At 46.0% G+C, this 24,157-nt stretch overlaps 1 protein-coding gene across 1 annotated transcript in view; it reads right to left on the bottom strand.

Moving 5' to 3' along the window:
• Positions 1-24,157, bottom strand: part of ARHGAP25 (Rho GTPase activating protein 25) — an 86,009-nt gene that overhangs the window by 19,962 nt on the left and 41,890 nt on the right. Inside the window, exons 5-7 of the mRNA XM_038746738.1 lie at positions 18,240-18,372; positions 13,169-13,242; positions 2,887-3,008 (exon numbers count right to left, since the gene is read on the bottom strand). Coding sequence (XP_038602666.1) covers positions 2,887-3,008; positions 13,169-13,242; positions 18,240-18,372 — 329 coding nt within the window. The remainder of the gene's footprint in view (positions 1-2,886; positions 3,009-13,168; positions 13,243-18,239; positions 18,373-24,157) is intronic.

Genomic DNA, 24,157 nt, shown 5'->3' with positions numbered 1-24,157 from the left:
CTGTTCTAAGCACTGGGGAGGTTACAAAGTGCGTGGCTCAGTGGAAAGAGCCCGGGCTTTGGAGCCGGAGGCCATGGGTTCAAATCCCAGCTCTGCCACTTAGCTGGGTGACTTTGGGCAAGTCACTTCACTTCTCTGGGCCTCAGTTCCCTCATCTGTAAGATGGGGATGAAGACTGTGAGCCCCCCGTGGGACAACCTGATCACCTTGGAACCTCCCTGGTGCTTAGAACAGTGCTTTGCACATAGTAAGCGCTCAATAAAATGCCATCATCATTATTATTATCAGGTTGTCCCCCGGGGGGCTCACAGTCTTAATCCCCATTTTCCAGATGAGGGAACTGAGGCCCAGAGAAGCGAAGCGACTTGCCCAAAGTCACACAGCTGACAATGGGCGGATTCGGGACTTGAACCCACGACCTCCGACTCCGAAGCCCGGGCTCTTTCCACTGAGCCATGCTGCTTCTCAACCTCCCCAGCGCTCAGAACAGTGCTTTGCACATAGTAAGCGCTTAATAAATGCCATCATTATTATTATTATTTGCTTGTATCCACCTCAGTGCTTAATAAATGTCATTATCATTATTATTATTATTATTATTATTATTATTATTGTTATTATTATTATTATTATTATTACGGGGGGCATCTACAACACAGCCAGGCCTCCACCCCACCCCCAGGCCCTGGATCCCGGCTCCATCTGGCCTAAGCCATATTTTGGGGGTAGGCCTTATCACTCACAATTAACCGCAACCGTCACGATGAACTTGCTCCCCCACGATACACTACATTAGCCAAAATCATCATCATCATCAATCGTATTTATTGAGCGCTTACTATGTGCAGAGCACTGTACTAAGCGCTTGGGAAGTACAAATTGGCAACATATAGAGGCAGTCCCTACCCAACAGCGGGCTCACAGTCTAAAAACGCACCGGATGGCCCACAATACCCCGGATCATTCATTCAATCGCATTTACTGAGCGCTTACTGTGTGATGATGATGATGGTATTTGTTAAGCGCTTATTGTGTGTCAAGCACTGTTCTAAGCGCTGGCGGGGGATACAAGGTCATCAGGTTGTCCCCCGTGGGGCTCACAGTCTTCATCCCCATTTTCCAGATGAGGGAACGGAGGCACAGAGAAGGTAAGTGACTCGCCCAGAGTCACGCAGCAGAGCACTGTACTAAGCGCTTGGAAAGTCCAGTTCGGCAACAGATCGGGACAATCCCTTCCCTGTCTCCATGTTTTGTTTTGTTGTCCGTCTCCCCCTTCTAGACGGGGAGCCCGTTATTGGGAAGGGACCGTCTCTATATGTTGCTGACTTGTACTTCCCAAGCGCTTAGTACAGAGTTCTGCACACAGTAAGCGCTCAATAAATACGATTGAATGAATGAATGAATGAATCCCTATCGAACGATGGGCTCACAGTCTAGAAGCAGGCTCACATCCACAATGCCCTGGAGCACCCACGATAAGGATAATAATAATCGTTGCGATATTTGTTGAGCACTTACTGTGTGCCAGGCACTGTACTAAGCGCTGGGGTGGATACAAGCCAATCGGGTTGGACACAGTCCCCGTCCCACGTGGGGCTCACAGTCTCAATCCCCATCTTACAGATAAAGGACTCCTAGCACAGAGAAGCAGCGTGGCTCAGTGGAAAGAGCCCGGGCTTTGGAGTCAGAGGTCATGGGTTCAAATCCCGGCTCCGCCAACTGTCAGCTGTGTGGCTTTGGGCAAGTCACTTCACTTCTCTGTGCCTCAGTTCCCTCATCTGTAAAATGGGGATTAAAACTGTGAGCCCCCCGGGGGACAATCTGATCACCTTGTCACCTCCCCAGTGCTTAGAACAGTGCTTTGCACATAGTAAGCGCTTAATAAATACCATTATTATTATTATTATTATTTCATTCCTTCATTCAATCGTATTTATTGAGCGCTTACTGGGTGCAGAGCACTGGACTAAGCGCTTGGGAAGTCCAAGTTGGCAACATGTAGTCACAGTCTCTTCCAGACTGTGAGCCCACTGTTGGGTAGGGACCGTCTCTATGTGTTGCCAACTTGTACTTCCCAAGTGCTTAGTACAGTGCTCTGCACACAGTAAGCGCCCAATAAATATGATTGATTGATTGATTGATATAGAGACGGTCCCTACCCAACAGTGGGCTCACAGTCTGGAAGGGGGAGACGGACGACAAAATTAGTACAGTGCCTGAAAGATAGTAAGTGCTTAATAATAATAATAATGTTGGCATTTGTTAAGCGCTTACTATGTGCAAAGCACTGTTCTAAGCGCTAAGCGCTTAGTACAGTGCTCTGCACACAGTAAGCGCTCAATAAATACGATTGATTGATTGATTGGGGGGGATACAAAGTGATCAGGTTGTCCCATGTGGTTTTCACAGTCTTAATCCCCATTTTCCAGATGAGGTAACTGAGGCTCAGAGAAGCGAAGTGACTTGCCCAAGGTCACACAGCAGACACGTGGCGGAGACGGGATTCGAACCCATGCCCTCTGATTCCAAAGCCCGGGGTCTTTCCACTGAGCCACGCTGCTTCTCAACAAACACCACACAAATTTCTTAACAAGTACCACCGTTACGATTATCGTGAGAAGCCCGGGCTCGGGAGTCGGAAGGTCCTGGGTTCTAATCCCGGCCCTGCCCCTTGTCTGCTGTGTGACCTTGGACGAGTCACTTCACCTCTCCGGGCCTCAGTTCCCTCATCTGGAAAATGAGGATTGAGACCGTGGGCCCCACGTGGGATGGGGCCGACGTCCGACCCGATGGGCTTGGGGGGCACCCCCCAGGGCCTGCCATGTAGTAGACGCTCACCAAATACCACCCTTATCGTGATTAATATCGCGAGGGGGCACTTTGTACCTCTCATGATGGCGGCGGGATCTTCGATCTGGGGCCTGATGAGGTTGACGCCGATGACGGTGGCCAGATTTTCCACGCTCATCTTGTTGACGCGACAGTTCAGCTGGATCTCGTGCAGGAACCTGCTCCCAAACAGGAAGGTGGGAATTGTTGGGTAGGGACCGTCTCTATATGTTGCCAACTTGTCCTTCCCAAGCGCTTAGTACAGTGCTCTGCACGTAGTAAGCACTCAATAAATACAATTGAAGATGATGATGATAATTGCCACCGACATTTTCCGGCTCCAAAGCCTTATGGAAGGCCCACCTCCTCCCGGAGGCCCTCCCCGACTACGCCCTCCTCTCCTCATTCATTCAACCATCATCATCATCATCAATCGTATTTATTGAGCGCTTACTGTGTGCAGAGCACTGGACTAAGCGCTTGGGAAGTCCAAGTTGGCAACATCTAGAGACAGTCCTCTATACGATTGAATGAACGAATGAATGTAGAAGCTCAGTGGGAAAGAGCACAGGCTTTGGAGTCAGAGGTCATGGGTTCAAATCCCAGTTCTGCCACTTGTCAGCTGTGTGACTTTGGGCAAGTCACTTAACTTCTCTGTGCCTCAGTTCCCTCATCTGTAAAATGGGGATGAAGACTGTGAGCCCCACGTGGGACAACCTCATCACCTTGTTATCCCCCCAGCGCTTAGAACAGTGCTTTGCACATAGTAAGCGCTTAATAAATGCTATTATTATTATTACTAAGCGCTTGGGAAGTATCATCATTATCATCATCAATCATATTTATTGAGCGCTTACTGTGTGCAGAGCACTGGACTAAGCGCTTGGGAAGTCCAAGTTGGCAACATATAGAGACGGTCCCTACCCAACAGTGGGCTCACAGTCTAAAAGGGGGGGGACAGAGAACAAAACCAAACATACTAACAAAATAAAATAAATAGAATAGATAGGTACAAGTAAAATAAATAAATGAATAAATAGAGTAATAAATCTGTACAAACATATATACATATATACAGGTGCTGTGGGGAAGGGAAGGAGGTAAGATGGGGGGGAACCCATGACCTCTGACTCCAAAGCCCGAGCTCTTTCCACTGAGCCATCATCATCATTAATCGTATTTATTTATTTATGAGCCATGAATGAGCCATTTATTTATTTATTTATGAGCCATGCTGCTTCTGCTTCTTCAGCTCTTACTACATGTCGAGCACTGTTCTTAGCAATCAATCAATCAATCAACCGTATTTATCGAGCGCTTACTGTGTGCGGAGCACTGGACTAAGCACTTGGGAAGTACAAGTCGGTAGCACAAGCGCTTAGTCCAGTGCTCTGCACACAGTAAGCGCTCAATAAATACGGTTGAATGAACGAATGAATGTAGAAGCAGCGTGGCTCAGTGGAAAGAGCCCGAGCTTTGGAGTCGAAGATCACGGGTTGAAATCCCCGCTCTGCCAATTGTCAGCTGTGTGACTTTGGGCAAGTCACTTCATTTCTCTGGGCCTCAGTTCCCTCATCTGTAAAATGGGGATTAAGACTGTGAGCCCCCCCGTGGGACAACCTGATGACCTTGTATTCCTTCAGTGCTAAGAACAGTGCTTTGCACATAGTAAGCACTTAATAAATGCCATTATTATTATTATTATTATATAGAGACAGTCCCTACCCACCAACGGGCTCACAGTCTAGAAGGGGGAGATGGACAAGTAAGTACCATCAATAATCAATCAATAAATAAATGCCATCAATAAATAAATGTCATCAATAAATGCCATCAATATTATTATTTATTATTATTATTATTATTATTATTACTAAGCACTTGGGAAGTACAAGTCGGTAACATATAGAAGCAGCATGGCTCAGTGTAAAGAGCCTGGGCTTTGGAGTCAGAGATCATGGGTTCAAATCCCCGCTCTGCCAGTTGTCAGCTGTGTGACTTGGGGCAAGTCATTTAATTTCTCTGTGCCTCAGTGACCTCATCTGTAAAATGGGGATTAAGACTGTGAGCCCCCCGTGGGGCAACCTGATCACCTTGTATTCCTCTAGCGCTAAGAACAGTGCTTTGCACATAGTAAGCACTTAATAAATGTCATTATTATTATTATCATTATTATTATTATATAGAGACAGTCCCTACCCACCAACGGGCTCACAGTCTAGAAGGGGGAGACGGACAAGTAAGTGCCATCAATAATCAATCAATAAATAAATGCCATCAATAAATAAACGCCATCAATAAATGCCATCAATATTATTATTATTACTAAGCGCGTGGGAAGTACAAGTCGGTAACATATAGAAGCAGCGTGGCTCAGTGGAAAGAGCCCGGGCTTTGGAGTCGGAGATCACGGGTTCAAATCCCTGCTCTGCCAATTGTCAGCTGTGTGACTTTGGGCAAGTCACTTCACTTCTCTGGGCCTCAGTTCCCTCATCTGGAAAATGGGGATTAAGACTGTGAGCCCCACGTGGGACAACCTGATCACCTTGTATTCCTCCAGCACTTAGAACAGTGCTTTGCACATAGTAAGCACTTAATAAATGTCATTATTATTTTTTTTTTTTTATTATATAGAGACAGTCCCTACCCACCAACGGGCTCACAGTCTAGAAGGGGGAGACGGACAAGTAAGCGCTTAATAAATGTCATCAGTATTATTATTATTATTATTATTATTATTATTATTATCATCATCATCATTATTATTACTAAGCGCTTGGGAAGTACAAGTCAGTAACATATAGAAGCAGTGTGGCTCAGTGGAAAGAGCCCGGGCTTTGGAGTCGGAGATCATGGGTTCAAATCCCCGCTCTGCCAATTGTCAGCTGTGTGACTTTGGGCAAGTCATTTAATTTCTCTGTGCCTCAGTTCCCTCATCTGTAAAATGGGGATTAAGTCTGTGAGCCCCCTGTGAGACAACCTGATCACCTTGTAACCTCCCCAGCGCTTAGAACAGTGCTTTGCACATAGTAAGCGCTTAATAAATGCCATCAATATTATTATAATTATTATTACTAAGTGCTTGGGAAGTACAAGTCGGTAACATATAGAAGCAGCGTGGCTCAGTGGAAAGAGCCCGGGCTTTGGAGTCGGAGATCATGGGTTCAAATCCCTCCTCTGCCAATTGTCAGCTGTGTGATTTGGGCAAGTCATTTAATTTCTCTGTGCCTCAGTTCCCTCATCTGTAAAATGGGGATTAAGACTGTGAGCCCCCTGTGAGACAACCTGATCACCTTGTAACCTCCCCAGCGCTTAGAACAGTGCTTTGCACATAGTAAGCACTTAATAAATGCCATCATCATTATTATTATTATAGAGAGACAGTCCCTACCCACCAACGGGCTCCCAGTCTAGAAGGGGGAGACGGACAACAAAACATGTGGACAGGTGTCAAAACTGTCAGAATAAATAGAATTAGAGCTAGATGCACATCATTTTTAGACTGTGAGCCCACTGTTGGGTAGGGACTGTCTCTATATGTTGCCAACTTGTACTTCCCAAGCGTTTAGTCCAGTGCTCTGCACACAGTAAACGCTCAATCAATACGACTGATTGATTGATTGATTGATTAACAAAATAAATAGAGTCACTTCACAGAGAAGCAGTGTGGTAAATATGTACAAATAAAATAGAGTAATAAATCTGTCCAAACATATAGACAGGTGCTGTGGGGAGGGGAAGGAGGTAGGGAGGGGAGGATGGGGAGGAGGAGAGGAAAAAGGGGGCTCAGTCTGGGAAGGCCTCTTGGAGGAGGTGACCTCTCAGTAGGGCTTTGAATTCCTCTTCTCCCGCTCCCTTCTGCGTCGCCCTGACTCACCCCCTTTCTTCATCCCCCATCCCAGCCCCACACCACTTATGTCCATAACCCTAATTTATTTCTATTCATTCATTCATTCATTCATTCATTTATTTATTTCTATTTATTTATTTCTATTTATTCATTTATTCATTTATTTATTTATTTATTTCTGTTTATTATTTATTTGTTTATTATTTATTTAGTATTTGGTTGTTTGTTTATTATTTGTTTATTATTTATTTATTATTTGTTTATTATTTATTTATTTATTATTTAGTTGTTTATTTATTATTTATTTATTGCCAAGCGCTTAGGACAGTGCTGTGCACACAGTAAGCGCTCAATAAAGACGATTGAATGAATTTTTTTTCTATTCATGTTTGCCTCGCCCTCTGGCCTGTGAGCTCGTTGTAGACAAGGAATGTGTCTGCTTACTGTTGTGTCGTCCTCTCCCAAGCGCTTATTACAGTGCTCTGCACACAGTAAGCGCTCAATAAATACGATTAAATGAAGAAGTCTCCCCTCCAAGCTCTGCAACATTTATAACCGTATCTGTCATTTATTTCTGTTAACGTTTGCCTCTCCCTCTGGACTATGAGCTCGTTGTACTGTTGGGTCGTTCTCTCCCAAGCGCTTAGTCCAGTGCTCTGCACACAGGAAGTGCTCAATAAATATGGTTAAATGGAGAAATCTCCCCACCCAGCTCCAAAACATTCATATCCATATCTGTCATTTGTTTATTTCTATTCATATTTGCCTCCTCTGGACTGTCAGTTCATTGTAGACATGGAATGTGTCTGCTTGCTGTTGTATCGTCCTCTCCCGAGCGCTTAGTCCAGTGCTCTGCACACAGTAAGCACTCAATAAATACAATTAAATGAAGAAATCACCCCTCCCAGCTCCAAACCACTTATATCCATATCAGCCATTTGTTTATTTCTATTAATGTTTGCCTCCTCCTCTGGACTGTCAGCTCTTTGTAGACAAGGAATGTGTCTGCTTACTGTTGTATCGTCCTCTCCCAAGCGCTTAGTCCAGTGCTCTGCACACAGGAAGCGCTCAATAAGTACTATTAAATGAAGAAATCACCCCTCCCAGCTCCAAAACATTTATATCCATATCTGTCATTTGTTTATTTCTATTAATGTTTGCCTCCTCCTCTGGACTGTCAGCTCGTTGTAGACAAGGAATGTGTCTGCTTACTGTTTTATCGTCCTCTCCCAGTGCTCTGCACACAGGAAGCGCTCAATAAATACAATTAAATGAAGAAATCACCCCTCCCAGCTCCAAAACATTTATATCCATATCTGTCATTTGTTTATTTCTATTCACGTTTGCCTCCTCCTCTGGACTGTCAGCTCGTTGTAGACAAGGAATGTGTCAGCTTACTGTTGTATCTTCCTCTCCCAAGCGCTAACTACAGTGCTCTGCACACAGTAAGTGCTCAATAAATACGATTAAATGAAGAAATCTCCCCTCCCAGCTCCAAAACATTTATATCCATATCTGTCATTTGTTTATTTCTATTCATGTTTGCCTCTTCCTCTGGACTGTCAGCTCGTTGTAGACAAGGAATGTGTCTGCTTACTGTTTTATCGTCCTCTCCCAGTGCTCTGCACACAGGAAGCGCTCAATAAATACAATTAAATGAACAAATCTCCCCTCCCAGCTCCAAAACATTTATCGCCATATCTGTCATTTGTTTATTTCTATTCACGTTTGCCTCCTCCTCTGGACTGTCAGCTCGTTGTAGACAAGGAATGTGTCAGCTTACTGTTGTATCGTCCTCTCCCAAGCGCTTAGTACAGTGCTCTGCACACAGTAAGTGCTCAATAAATACTATTAAATGAAGAAATCACCCCTCCCAGCTCCAAAACATTTATATCCATATCTGTCATGTGTTTATTTCTATTAATGTTTGCCTCCTCCTCTGGACTGTCAGCTCGTTGTAGACAAGGAATGCGTCTGCTTACTGTTGTATCGTCCTCTCTCAAGCGCTTAGTACAGTGCTCTGCACACAGTAAGCGCTCAATAAATACGATTAAATGAAGAAATCTCCCCTCCAAGCTCCGCAACATTTATAACATATCTGTCATTTATTTCTATTAACGTTTGCCTCTCCCTCTGGACTGTCAGCTCGTTGTAGACAAGGAATGCGTCAGCTTACTGTTGTATCGTCCTCTCCCAAGCGCTTAGTACAGCGCTCTGCACACAGTAAGCGCTCAATAAATACGATTAAATGAAGAAATCTCCCCTCCCAGCTCCAAAACACTTATATCCATATCTGTCATGTGTTTATTTCTATTAATGTCTGCCTCCTCCTCTGGACTGTCAGCTCGTTGTAGACAAGGAATGTGTCTGCTTACTGTTGTATCGTCCTCTCCCAAGAGCTTAGTACAGTGCTCTGCACACAGTAAAAGTGCTCAATAAATACGATTAAATGAAGAAATCTCCCCTCCAAGCTCCACAACATTTATAACCATATCTGTCATTTATTTCTATTAACGTTTGCCTCTCCCTCTGGACTGTGAGCTCGTTGTAGACAAGGAATGTGTCTGCTTACTGTTGTATCGTCCTCTCCCAAGCGCTTAGTCCAGTGCTCTGCACACAGTAAGCGCTCAATAAATACGATTAAATGAAGAAATCACCCCTCCCAGCTCCAAAACATTTATGTCCATATCTGTCATTTATTTATTTCTACTCAAGTTTGCCTCCTCCTCTGGACTGTCAGCTCGGTGTCGGCAAGGAATGTGTCTGCTTACTGTTGTATCGTCCCCTCCCAAGCGCTTAGTACAGTGCTCTGCACACTGTAAGCGCTCAATCAATACCATTGATTGATTGACTGATTGAAGGCAGGAAACGTGTGCCAATTCTGTCGCGTGGCACACTCCCAAGCTCTTAACACAGTGCTCTGCACACAGTGAGCGCTCAGTCAATACTCTGAACACAGTGCTCTGCACACCGTAAGTGCTCAGTTAATCCCAGCAGTTAATTGACTCCCATCCTCACGGTCAGGGAGGGGAGGGATTAATCTGGGAAGGCTTCCTGGAGGAAGCGGCTATTTTAAGAGCGTTTTCAAGATGGAGAGGGGCGCGCTTGTCTTAGTGCTCCCTTTCAGGCTCATCCTAGGTGGTGCTCCCTTCATCATCGATCGTATTTATTGAGCGCCTACTATGTGCAGAGCACTCCCTTCAGCGCTTAGAACAGTGCCTGGCACACAGTAAGCGCTTAACAAGTATCCGCTGCCGAACTGCGCTTCCCAAGCGCTTAGGACAGTGCTCAGCACACAGGGAGCGCTCAATAAATACGACTGAATGAATGAAATCTTGTCATTATTTTAGACTGTGAGCCCACTGTTGGGTAGGGACTGTCTCTATACGTTGCCAACTTGGACTTCCCAAGCGCTTAGTACAGTGCTCTGCACACAGTAAGCGCTCAATAAATGCGATTGATTGATTATTAATCTGGGTTCAAGGTAGCAGAAAAGCATTGTGGCTCAGTGGAAACAGCCCGGGCTTGGGAGTCAGAGGTCATGGGTTCGAATCCCGCTCTGCCGCTTGTCAGCTGTGTGACTTTCATTCATTAATTGTATTTATTGAGCACTTACTGTGTGCAGAGCACTGTACTAAGCGCTTGGGAAGTCCAAGTCGGCAACATATAGAGACAGTTCCTACCCAACAACGGGCTCACAGTCTAGAAGGGGGAGACAGACAACAAAACAAAACATGTAGACAGGTGTCAAAATCCTCAGAACAAATAGAATTAAAGCTATATTCATTCATTCATTAATCGTATTTATTGAGCGCTTACTGTGTGCAGAGCACTGTACTAAGCGCTTGGGAAGTACAAGTCGGCAACATATAGAGACAGTCTCTACCCAACAACTGGCTCACAGTTTAGAAGGGGGAGACAGACAACAAAACCAAACATGTAGACAGGTGTCAAAATCCTCAGAACAAATAGAATTAAAGCTATATTCATTCATTCATTAATCGTATTTATTGAGCGCTTACTGTGTGCAGAGCACTGTACTAAGCGCTTGGGAAGTACAAGTCGGCAACATATAGAGACAGTCTCTACCCAACAACGGGCTCACAGTCTAGAAGGGGGAGACAGACAACAAAACAAAACATGTAGACAGGTGTCAAAATCCTCAGAACAAACAGAATTAAAGCTATATTCATTCATTAATTAATCGTATTTATTGAGCGCTTACTGTGCACAGGGCACTGTACTAAGCGCTTGGGGAGTACAAGTCGGCAACATATAGAAACGGTCCCTACCCAACAACGGGCTCACAGTCTAGAAGGGGGAGACAGACAACAAAACCAAACATGTAGACAGGTGTCAAAATCGTCAGAACAAAGAGAATTAGAGCTATATGCACGTCATTAACATAATAAATAGAATAGTAAGTATGTACAAGTAAAATAGAGTAATAAATATGTACAAGTATATATACAAGTGTTGTGGTGGGGGGGAAGGAGGTAGGGTGGAGGGGATGGGGATGGGGAGAGGAAAAAGGGGGCTCAGTCTGGGGCTCCGTCTGCTTAGTGTGCACAGAGTGGAAGCTTAATTGATGGTTTGATGACACTGTCCTGAAAGAAACTCAGAAATATGCCACCCTCACACGGCATATTGTTGGAGAGATGGATACGGGATATGGGATATGGATATTCCCTCACCCCTCTCTCCATCCCCCCCATCTTACCTCCTTCCCTTCCCCACAGCACCTGTATAGATGTATATATGTTTGTACATATTTTTTTTACTCTATTTATATATTTATTTTATTTGTACATATCTATTCTGTTTATTTTATTTTGTTAGTATGTTTGGTTTTGTTCTCTGTCTCCCCCTTTTAGACTGTGAGCCCACTGTTGGGTAGGGACTGTCTCTATATGTTGCCAATTTGTACTTCCCAAGCGCTTAGTACAGTGCTCTGCACGTAGTAAGCGCTCAATAAATACGATTGATGATGATGATGATGATACAGAGCACTGTACTAAGTGTTTGGGAGACTACAATATTACAGAATAGGTAGGTACATTCCCTGGCCATTATGAGCTGACAGTCTAAAGGGGGAGATAGACATTGATGTAAGTAAATATTGGGTAGGTATAAAAATGCTGTGGGGTTGAGGGCAGGGTGAATAAAGGGAACATACGCAAGGGTGACACAGAAGGGAGTGGGAGAAGAGGGCGTCGAACCTTCTATTCTTCCTTTTTGTCGCTCTTGTGGGTGGATTTGACTTTGGGCAAGTCACTTCATTCACTCATTCAATCGTATTTACTGAGCGCTTACTGTGTGCAGAGCACTGGACTAAGCGCTTGGGAAGTCCAAGTTGGCAGCATAGAGAGACGGTCCCCACCCAACAGCGGGCTCACAGTCTAGGCTTCTAGACTTCTAGGCTTCACTTCTCTGGGCCTCAGTTCCCTCATCTGGAAAATGGGGATGAAGACTGGGAGCCCCCTGTGGGGCAACCTGATCACCTTGGATCCCCCCAGCGCTTTGAACAGTGCTTGGCACATAGTAAGTGCCTAACAAATGCCATCATCATTATTATTATTATCATCAGCAGCCTCATCAATCGTATTTATTGAGCGCTTACTGTGTGCAGAGCACTGTACTAAGCGCTTGGGAAGTACAAGTTGGCAACATATCATTCGGTCATTCGGTTGCATTTATCGAGCGCAGGGCACTGTACTAAGAAAAGAGTTAGAGAAGCAGCATGGCTCAGTGGAAAGAGCCCGGGCTTTGGAGTCAGAGGTCATGGGTTCAAATCCCGGCTCCGCCACTTATCAGCTGTGTGACCTTGGGCAAGTCACTTAACTTCTCTAGGCCGCAGTTCCCTCATCTGTAAAACGAGGATGAAGACTGTGAGCCCCACGTGGGACAACCTAATCACCTTGTAAACTCCCCAGCGCTTAGAACAGTGCTTTGCAGATAGTAAGCGCTTAATAAATGCCATTATTATTATTACTAAGCGCTCAGGGGAGCCAATTACAGCAATAAACAGACCCATTCTCTGCCCACAACGAGCTGACAGTCTAGAGGGCGGGAGACGGACGTCGATCCAAATGATCTAGACTAGACCGTGAGCCTGTTATTGGGTAGGGACCGTCTCTATATGTTGCCGGCTTGTACTTCCCAAGTGCTTAGTACAGTGCTCTGCACACAGTAAGCGCTCAATAAATATGATTGAATGAATGGATCAGTGACGGATCTAAACTCAATTGCTCCAGAGCCGGGGCTCATCCTGGGCAGTGCTCCCTTTCATCCATTCTGTCGTATTTATCGAGCGCTTACTGGGTGCGGAGCACTGTACTAAGCGCTTGGAAAGGACAATTTGGCAACAGAAAGAGAGAATCCCTGCCCAACAACAGGCTTATGGTCTAGACGACCCCCTTTCATGCTCCTCCTAGCCGGTGATCCCCCATTCTCATCCCCCCCAAAGCCCCTCTCCGCCGCCGTGCCCACCTGCAGATGAAGCTCAGGAGGTTGTAATTATCTTTGGGGAGGTCCGACACCTGGTTCAGCAGTTCCTCGTGACCCTAAGGACGGCCAATAAGTAGTCAGGATGGGGCTGAAGAATCCAAGCTAACCCCCTGCCCCTTCCCCCGGGGGCCGAATTCCAGAGAAAGGGAAGCAGAGAGGCCTAGTGGAAACAGAGCCCGGGCGTGGGAATCGGAAGGACCTGATTTCTAATAGCAGCTCTCCCACTTGTCTGCCTGGTGACCTTGGACAAGTCACTTCACTTGTCAACTTGTACTTCCCAAGCGCTTAGTACAGTACTCTGCACGCAGTAAGCGCTCAATAAATAATAATAATGGCATTTATTAAGCGCTTACTATGTGCAAAGCCCTGTTCTAAGCGCTGAGAAGGTTACGAGGTGATCAGGTTGTCCCACGGGGGGCTCACAGTCTTCATCCCCATTTTACAGATGAGGGAACTGAGGTACAGAGAAGTGAAGTGATTTGCCCAAAGTCACACAGCTGACAGTTGGCGGAGCCGGGACTTGAACCCATGACCTCTGGCTCCAAAGCCCGTCCTCTTTCCACTGAGCCATAATTGAATGAATGAATGGACTTCACTTGAAGCAGCGTGGCTCAGTGGAAAGGGCCCGGGCTTTGGAGTCAGAGGTCATGGGTTCAAATCCCGGCTCCGCCACTTCTCAGCTGGGTGACTTTGGGCAAGTCACTTCATTTCTCTGGGCCTCAGTGACCTCATCTGTAAAATGGGGATGAAGACTGTGAGCCCCCCGTGGGACAACCTGAGCACCTTGTAACCTCCCCAGCACTTAGAACAGGGCTTTGCACATAGTAAGTGCTTAATAAATGTCATCATTATTGTTATTATTATTATGTCAGCTGTAGTGACTTTGGGCATGTCACTTAGCTTCTCTGTGCCTCAGTTATCTCATCTGTAAACTAGGGATAAAGACTGTGAGCCCCACGTGGGACAACCTGATCACCTTGTAACCTCCCCAGAGCTTAGAACAGTGCTTTGCACAGAGTAAGCGCTTAATAAATGTCATCTTTATTGTTATTATTATTATGTCAGCTGTAGTGACTTTGGGCATGTCACTTAGCTTCTCTGTGCCTCAGTTATCTCATCTGTAAACTAGGGATAAAGACTGTGAGCCCCACGTGGGACAACCTGATCACCTTGTAACCTCCCCAGAGCTTAGAACAGTGCTTTGCACAGAGTAAGCGCTTAATAAATGTCATCTTTATTGTTATTATTATTATGTCAGCTGTAGTGACTCTGGGCAAGTCACTTAGCTTCTCTGTGCCTCAGTTATCTCATCTGTAAACTAGGGATGAAGACTGTGAGCCCCACGTGGGACAACCTGATCACCTTGTAACCTCCCCAGCGCTTAGAACAGTGCTTTGCACATAGTAAGCACTTAATAAATGTCATCATTATTGTTATTATTATTATGTCAGCTGTTGTGACTTTGGGAAAGTCACTTAACTTCTCTGTGCCTCAGTTATCTCATCTGTAAAATGGAGATGAAGACTGTGAGCCCCCCGTGGGACAACCTGATCAGCTTGTAACCTCCCCAGCGCTTAGAACAGGGCTTTGCACATAGTAAGTGCTTATTAAATGTCATCATTATTATTATTATGTCAGCTGTAGTGACTTTGGGCAAGTCCCTTAACTTCTCTGTGCCTCAGTTCCCTCGTCTGTCAAATGGGGATGAAGACTGTGAGCCCCCCGTGGGACAACCTGATCCCCTTGTAACCTCCCCAGTGCTTAGAACAGTGCTCTGCACATAGTAAGCACTAATAAATGCCATTATTATTATTACTATTATTATTAATAATCTCTGGACCTCCGTTTCCTCATCTGGAAAATGGGGATGAAGACTTTGACCCCTTCGCGGGAGGGGGTCCATGCCCAGCCGATTCACTTGTATCCACCCCCTGAGCTGAGTACTGTGCCTGGCACATAGTGAGCGCTTAACAAATGCCACAATTATTAATATCCAGCCATAATCGCCTCCTGTATATAATTGGGCTTTTCACAGGCCCGGGGCCGCGTGGCGCGCCCCGTCCGCTTTCTCCAACGTGGTGCTCGCCACCCCAGTGGAATAATAATAATAATAATGGCATTTATTAAGCGCTTCCTATGTTCAAAGCACTGTTCTAAGCGCTGGGGAGGTTACAAGGCGATCGGGTTGTCCCACGGGGGGCTCACAGTCTTCATCCCCATTTAACAGATGAGGTAACCAAGGCCCAGAGAAGTGAAGTGACTTGCCCAAAGTCACCCAGCTGACAATTGGCGGAGCCGGGATTTGAACCCATGACCTCTGACTCCTGGCCTGGGCTCTTGCCCGCGAGCCACGCTGCTTCTCTAAAATTGAGGCCACCGTGAGCAGGATCCGAACCTGCGCGGGGAGACAGTCTTTTAGACTGTGAGCCCACTGTTGGGTAGGGACTGTCTCTATATGTTGCCAATTTGTACTTCCCAAGCGCTTAGTACAGTGCTCTGCACATAGTAAGCGCTCAATAAATACGATTGATTGATTGATTGAGACCCCATTGGATTTCGAGTCCAATGCCTTAACCAGGTGGCGGCCCCCCGAGAAGGCCGATCCCCAACCCGAGGGGACCCCAAGAACTTAGGGGTGGGAAAGCGCTTATCACAGAGAAGCAGCGTGGCTCAGTGGAAAGAGCCCGGGCTTTGGAGTCAGAGGTCATGGGTTCAAATCCCGGCTCCACCACTTGTCAGCTGGGTGACTTTGGACAAGTAGCTTCACTTCTCTGGGCCTCAGTTCCCTCATCTGGAAAATGGGGATGAAGACTGTGAGCCCCCAGTGGGACAGCCTGATCACCTTGTAACCACCCCAGCGCTTAGAACAGTGCTTTGCACAGAGTAAGCGCTTAATAAATGCCATCATTATGATTATTATTATCATTATTTATTTATTTATTAAATAAATGTGTTTATTTATTTATTTATTAAATAAATGAATGATTTATTTTATTTTGTTAGTATGTTTGGTTTTGTTCTCTGTCTCCCCCTTTTAGACTGTGAGCCCACTGTTGGGTAGGGACTGTCTCTAGATGTTGCCAATTTGTACTTCCCAAGCGCTTAGTACAGTGCTCTGCACATAGTAAGCGCTCAATAAATACGATTGATGATGGTGATGATGATGATTAACAGTGCTTTGCACATAGTAAGCACTTCAGCAGCGTGGATCAATGGAAAGGGCACGGGCTTGGAAGTCAGAGGTTATGGGTTCAAATCCCAGCTCCGCCGCTTGTCAGCTGTGTGACTTTGGGCAAGTCACTTCACTTCTCTGGGCCTCAATTCCCTCATCTGTAAAATGGGGATGAAGACTGTGAGCCACCCATGGGACAACCTGATCACCATGTAACCTCCCCAGCACTTAGAACAGTGCTTTGCACATAGTAAGTGCTTAATAGATGCCATTATTATTAATTAAAGGTTATGGGTTCAAATCCCGGCTCCATCACTTGTCGGCTGTGTGACTTTGGACAAGTCACTTCAATTCCCTCATCTGTAAAATTCATTCAATCGTATTTATTGAGCGCTTACTGTGTGCAGAGCACTGTACTAAGCGCTTGGGAAGGACAAGTTGGCAACATATAGAGACGGTCCCTACCCAACAGCGGGCTCACAGTCTAGATGGGGGTGTAGACTGTGAGCTCACGTGGGACAACCTGATCACCTTATAAACCCCCCAGCGATTAGAACAGTGCTTCTATTCTATTAATCAATCGTATTTATTGAGTACTCACTGTATGCAGAGCACTGTACTAAGCGCTTGGGAAGGACAAGTTAATATATTGTTAATATATTTGGCTTTGTTCGCAGTCTCCCCCTTCTAGACTGTGAGCCCACTGTTGGGTAGGGACCGTCTCTAGATGTTGCCAACTTGTACTTCCCAAGTGCTTAGTACAGTGCTCTGCACACAGTAAGCACTCAATAAATATGATTGATTGATTGATTGACAAGTTGGCAACATCTAGAGACGGTCCCTACCCAACAGCGGGCTCACAGTCTAGATGGAGGTGTAGACTGTGAGCTCACGTGGGAAAACCTGATCACCTTATATCCCTCCCCGGCGCTTAGAACAGTGCTTTGCACATAGTAAGCGCTTAACAAATGCCATTATTATTCATTAATTAAAGGTTATGGGTTCAAATCCCAGCTCCGTCACTTGTCAGCTGTGTGACTTTGGGCAAGTCGCTTCACTTCCCTCATCTGTAAAACTCATTCAGTCGTATTTATTGAGCGCTTACTGTGTGCAGAGCACTGTACTAAGCGCTTGGGAAGTACAAGTTGGCAACATATAGAGATGGTCCCTACCCAACAGCGGGCTCACAGCCTAGATGGGTGTAGACTGTGAGCTCACGTGGGACAACCTGATCACCTTATATCCCCCCTGGCGCTTAGAACAGTGCTTTGCACATAGTAAGTGCTTTATAGATGCCATTATTATTAATTAAAGGTTATGGGTTCAAATTCCAGTTCTGTCACTTGTCAGCTGTGTGACTTTGGGCAAGTCGCTTCACTTCCCTCATCTGTAAAACTCATTCAGTCGTATTTATTGAGCGCTTACTGTGTGCAGAGCACTGTACTAAGCGCTTGGGAAGTATAGGTTGGCAACATACAGAGACGGTCCCTACCCAACAGCGGGCTCACAGTCTAGATGCGGGTGTAGACTGTGAGCTCATGTGGGACCACCTGATCACCTTATCATCAATAGGATTTATTGAGCGCTTACTAGGTGCAGAGCACTGTACTAAGCGCTTGAATTTTATCTCAGCACTCTGAGGTGATCTATTCTAGACCCTCCTAGGTATTTACAATTCTTTTTTCAGGCCTCCAGCCTTTCAAGGCTGTTACTTTCTCTCTGAGCCACCACAGGCCTCACCTTATATCCCCCCGGGTGCTTAGAACAGTGCTTTGCACATAGTAAGCGCTTAATAAATGTCATTATCATTATTATTATTATAAATGTTATTATTATCATTATTATTATTATTATTATTATTAAAGGGGGGATCCCCGGTACCTTGGGTCGGTCGGTGTCCAGTAGCTGGCCGCAGAGCAGGAAGTTTTCATACTGGCTCCAAGGGACCACAGGATCGGGCAACTCCCTTAGGTACAGCTTGAAGAGCGAGGCCACCGTGTGCACATCCGTGTCCCTGGGGAGAAACACGCCAGGCCCCGCCTTAACATGTGGATTCATTCGATCGGATCTATTAGGCCCCTGTGGGACAACCTGATCACCTTGTAACCTCCCCAGCGCTTAGAACAGCGCTTTGCACATAGTAAGCGCTTAATAAATGCCATTACTAAAGCAGCGTGGCTCAGTGGAAAGAGCCCGGGCTTGGGAGTCAGAGGTTGTGGGTTCTAATCCCGGCTCCGCCGATTCTCAGCCGTGTGACTTTGGGCAAGTCACTTCACATCTCTGGGCCTCAGTTCCCTCATCTGCAAAATGGGGATGAAGACTGTGAGCCCTACATGGGACAACCTGATTAGCTACTATCTATTTTATTTTTTTTATTTTTTTAAGCACTTGGGAGAGGACCATGCAACAAGAAACAGATGCATTCCCTGCCTACAAGGAGCTGACAGTCTAGGGAGGGGACGAACATTAATAGAAATAAATAAAAGAGAGATGTGGACAGATGTGGGGTGGGGCTGGGAGAGGGGATGAATGAAGGGAGCAAGTCGGGGGACGCAGAAGGGAGTGGGAGATGAGGAAAAGTGGGGCTTTTAATAAGGATTTGAAGCAGGGAAGAGTGGTGGTCCGTGGGATTAAAGGAGGGAGGGTATTCCAGGCCAGAACCCCCTCCCCACATCACCTGTATATGATGATGATGATGATAATAATAATAATAATGATATTTATTAAGCGCTTACTATGTGCAAAGCACTGTTCTAATCAATCAGTCGTATTTATTGAGCGCTTACTGTGTGCAGAGCACTGTACTAAGAGCTTCTAAGCACTGGGGAGGATACAAGGGGATCAGGTTGTCCCACGGGGGGCTCACAGTCTTCATCCCCGTTTTCCAGATGCGGGAACTGAGGCCCGGCGAAGTGAAGTGAGTTGCCCAAAGTCACACAGCTGCCAAGCTGATGGTATTTGTTAAGCGCTTACTATGCGCAAAGCACTGTTCTAAGCGCGGGGGAGGTTACCAGGTGATCGGGTTGTCCCACGGGGGGCTCACGGATGAGGTAACTGAGGCGAAGTGAAGTGACTTGCCCAAAGTCACCCAGCTGACAAGCGGCGGAGCCGGGATTTGAACCCATGACCTCTGACTCCAAAGCCCGGGCTCTTTCCACTGAGCCACACTGATGTTTGTACATATTTATTACTCTATTTATTTATTTTATTTGTACATATTTATTCTATTTATTTTATTTTGTTAATATGTTTTGTTTTGTTCTCTGTCTCCCCCTTCTAGACTGTGAGCCCACTGTTGGGTAGGGACCGCCTCTATGTTCATTCAGTCGTATTTATTGAGCGCTTACTGTGTGCAGAGCACTGGACTAAGCGCTTGGGAAGTCCAAGTTGGCCACATCTAGAGACAGGCCCTACCCAACAGTGGGCTCAAAGTCTAGAAGATATGTTGCCAAATTGTACTTCCCAAGGGCTTAGTCCAGTGCTCTGCACACAGTAGGCGCTCAATAAATGCGATTGAATGAATGAAGGAAGGACGTGGGCCAGGGGTCGAAGCGGGACGGGCGAGCTGGAGGCCCAGGGAGGAGGTGAGCGGCGGCAGAGGAGCGGAGGGTGCGGGTTTGGAGAGAGAAGGAGAGAAGGGAGGTGAGGGAGAAGGGGGTCAAGGGATGGATGGCTTTAAAGTCGATGGTAAGAATCAATCAATCAATCAATCAATCAATCGTATTTATTGAGCACTTACTGTGTGCAGAGCACTGGACTAAGCGCTTGGGAAGTCCAAGTTGGCAACATATAGAGCCGGTCCCTACCCAACAGCGGGCTCACAGTCTAGAAGGTTTTGTTTGAGGCGGAGGTAGATGGGCAACCACTGGAGATTTCTGAGGAGGGGGGAGACGTGGACTGATAATAATAATGATGACGGCATTTATTAAGCGCTTACTATGTGCAAAGCACTGTTCTAAGCGCTGGGGAGGTTACAAGCTGATACTTCTGGGTCTTCCTAGCCGCAGATTCCTCTTTGAGCTCTTGGAAAACATCCACTTTTGAGGCCTAGGGGACTGGATCGGGGCGTGCTCTGTCAGAGGACGGATCAATCAATCAATCAATCAATCAATCGTATTTATGGAGCACTTACTGTGTGCAGAGCACTGGACTAAGCGCTTGGGAAGTCCAAGTTGGCAACATATAGAGACGGTCCCTACCCAACAGCGGGCTCACAGTCTAGAAGGTTTTGTTTGAGGCGGAGGTAGATGGGCAACCACTGGAGATTTCTGAGGAGGGCGGAGACGTGGACTGATAATAATAATAATAATGATGGCATTTACTAAGCGCTTACTATGTGCAAAGCACTGTTCTAAGCGCTGGGGAGGTTACAAGCTGATACTTCTCACGTATTGATCTCTGGTGTGCTCTTTGGTCTTCCTAGCCTCAGATTCCTCTTTGAGCGCTTGGAAAACATCCACTTTTGAGGCCTAGAGGACTGGATCGGGGCGTGCTCTGTCAGAGGACGGATCAATCAATCAATCAATCCATCGTATTTATTGAGCGCTTACTGTGTGCAGAGCACTGGACTAAGCGCTTGGGAAGTACAAGTTGGCATCATATAGAGACAGTCCCTACCAAACAGTGGGTTCACAGTCTAGAAGGATCAAGAAGCAGCGTGACTTAATAATAATAATAATAATAATGATGGCATTTATTAAGCACTTACTATGTGCAAAGCACTGTTCTAAGCGCTGGAGAGGTTACAAGGTGATCAGGTTGTCCCATGGGGGGGTTCACAGTCTTCATCCCCATTTTACAGATGAGGTAACTGAGGCCCAGGGAAGTCAAGTGACTTGCCCAAAGTCACACAGCTGACAATTGGCAGAGCGGGGATTTGAACCCATGACTTCTGACTCCAAAGCCCGGGCTTTTTCCACTGAGCCACGCTGCTTCCTGTATATATAGGCTTAGTGTATATATAGTGGCTTATGTATATATTTGTATGTATTTATTTATTTATTTGACTTGTGCATCTCCTATTTATTTTATTTTGTTAATATGTTTTGTTTTGTTGTCTGTCTCCCTCTTCAAGACTGTGAGCCCACTGTTGGGTAGGGACCGTCTCTATATGTTGCCAACTTGTACTTCCCAAGCGCTTAGTACAGTGTTCTGCACACAGTAAGCGCTCAAAAAGTACGATTGATTGATTGATTGATTAGTGGCAAGGGCCCGGGCTTGTGAGTCTGAGGATGTGGGTTCTAATCCTGGCTCTGCCACCCATCTGCTGTGTGACGTTAGATAAGCAGCGTGGCTCAGTGGAAAGAGCCCGGGCTTTGGAGTCAGAGGTCATGGGTTCAAATCCTGACTCCGCCAACTGTCAGCTGTGGGACTTTGGGCAAGACACTGCACTCCTCTGGGCCTCAGTGACCTTATCTGTAAAATGGGGATTAGAACTGTGAGCCCCGCGTGAGACAACCTGATCACCTTGTATCCCCCCCAGCGCTTAGAACAGTGCTCTGCCCATAGTAAGCGCTTAGCAAATGCCATCATTATTATTATTATTATTTGGCAAGCCACTTCACTTCTCTGGGCCTCAGATACCTCAGCTGGAAAATGGGGATTAAGACTGTGAGCCCCACACGGGACAACCTGATCACCTTGTATCCCCCCAAGCGCTTAGAACAGTGCTTTGCACATAGTAAGCGCTTAGTAAATGCCATCATTATTATTATTATTATTATTATTAACAAATACCATAATCATTATGTTGTATTATATCAGAGCGCTGGGCTGGGACATATTCTGTCACTGCACTGGGCCAGAGAATGCTCCAACAGAGCACCATCAGACACTGTTCTAAGCATTGAGGTAGATTCATTCATTAACTCAATCGCATTTATTGAGCGCTTACTGTGTGCAGAGCACTGTACTGAGCGCTTGAGGAGATCAGGTTGTCCCACGTGGGGCTCACAGTCTTAATCCCCATTTTACAGATGAGGTCACTGAGGCACAGAGAAGTTAAGTGACTTGCCCAAAGTCACACAGCTGACAAGTGGCAGAGCCGGGATTTGAACCCATCACCTCTCACTCCAAAGCCCGCTTATCAGGTTGGACACAGTTCCTGTCCCACGTGGGGCTCACAGTCTCAATCCCCACTTGACAGATGAGGGAACTGAGGCCCAGAGAGGCGAAGCGTCTTGCCCAAGGTCACACAGCAGCCAAAGGGAGAGGCCGGGATGAGAACCCAGGTCCTTCTGATTCCCGGGCCACGCTGTTTCTCCTGCCTCCTTTCTTCCCTTCCTCTCAGACGAGGGGCAGGGTGGGAAATCAATCAATCAATCAATCAATCAATCGTTTTTATTGAGCACTTACTGTGTGCAGAGCACTGTACTAAGCGCTTGGGAAGTACAAGTTGGCAAAGAAGAGCTGGAATCAGCTGGTCTGGTTTGCCGAAATGGGAACCGCGTTTTCTGCCCATCGTCGTCCGTGGTATTTATTGAGCGCTTACTACGTACAGTCCCAAAATGGACAACTGGTGGTCAGATCGGACATTTCCCAGAGGCCTCTGGTCTGCAGAAAGGACAGTTTCTGGCCTTTGTCCTGCTTTTTTTTTCCCCTTTTTTATTTTTAAATCATCTTTTGGGTTTTTTTATGGCATTTGTTAAACACTTATTAGGTGCCAAGCACTGTACTAAGCACTGGGGTAGATCCAAGCTAATCACGTTGGGCACAGTCCCTGTCCCCGGTGGGGCTCACAGTCTTCATCCCCATTTTACAGGTGAGGGAAATGAGGCCCGGAGAAGCGAAGTGACTTCCCCGAGGTCACACAGCAGCTGAGGGAGCGGAGGCAGGATTAGAACCCAGGTCTTTCCAACTCCCAGGTCTGTCTATATATGTCTGTCTCTATGTGTTGCCAACTTGTACTTCCCAAGCGCTTAGTACAGTGCTCTGCACACAGTAAGCGCTCAATAAATACGATTGATTGATTGATTGTCTAGGAAGCAGGAGAGGCGGCTCTGAGAATAATAACTGAGGCATTTGGTCAAGTTTTACTAGGTTCCAACCACCTTGCTAGACACTGGGGGAGCAAATTGGACACAGTTCCTGTCCCTCATGGGGTTCAATCAATCAATCAATCAATCGTATTTATTGAGCGCTTACTGTGTGCAGAGCACTGTACTAAGCGCTAGGGAAGTACAAGTTGGCAACATACAGAGACAGTCCCTACCCAACAGTGGGCTCACAGTCTAAAAGGGGGAGACAGAGAACAAAACCAAACATACTAATAAAATAAAATAAATAGAATAGATATGTACAGGTAAAATAAATAAATAAATAAATAAAGAGTACTAAATATGTACAGACATATATGCATATATACAGGTGCTGTGGGGAAGGGAAGGTGGTAAGATGGGATGGGGGTTCACAGTCTAAGGGAGAGGGAGAACAGGGATTAATAATAGTAATAATAATAATAATTGTGGTGTTTGTTAAGCAATGTGCCAAGCACTGTACTAACCATTTTGACACCTGTCTACATGTTTTGTTTTGTTGTCTGTCTCCCCCTTCTAAACTGTGAGCCCACTGTTGGGTAGGGACCGTCTCTAGATGTTGCCGACTTGGACTTCCCAAGCACTTAGTACGGTGCTCTGCACACTGTCAGTGCTCAATAAATCAATAAATGAATCAATCAATCGTATTTATTGAGCGCTTACTGTGTGCAGAGCACCGTACTAAGCGTTTGGGAAGTACAAGTCGGCAACACATAGAGACAATCCCTACCCAACAGTGGGCTCACAGTCTGAATGAATGAATGC

This window comes from Tachyglossus aculeatus, chromosome 5, assembly GCF_015852505.1.
Source record: "Tachyglossus aculeatus isolate mTacAcu1 chromosome 5, mTacAcu1.pri, whole genome shotgun sequence".
NCBI classification, from domain to species: Eukaryota; Metazoa; Chordata; class Mammalia; order Monotremata; family Tachyglossidae; genus Tachyglossus; species Tachyglossus aculeatus.
This window is presented reverse-complemented; position numbering and strand designations above follow the sequence as displayed.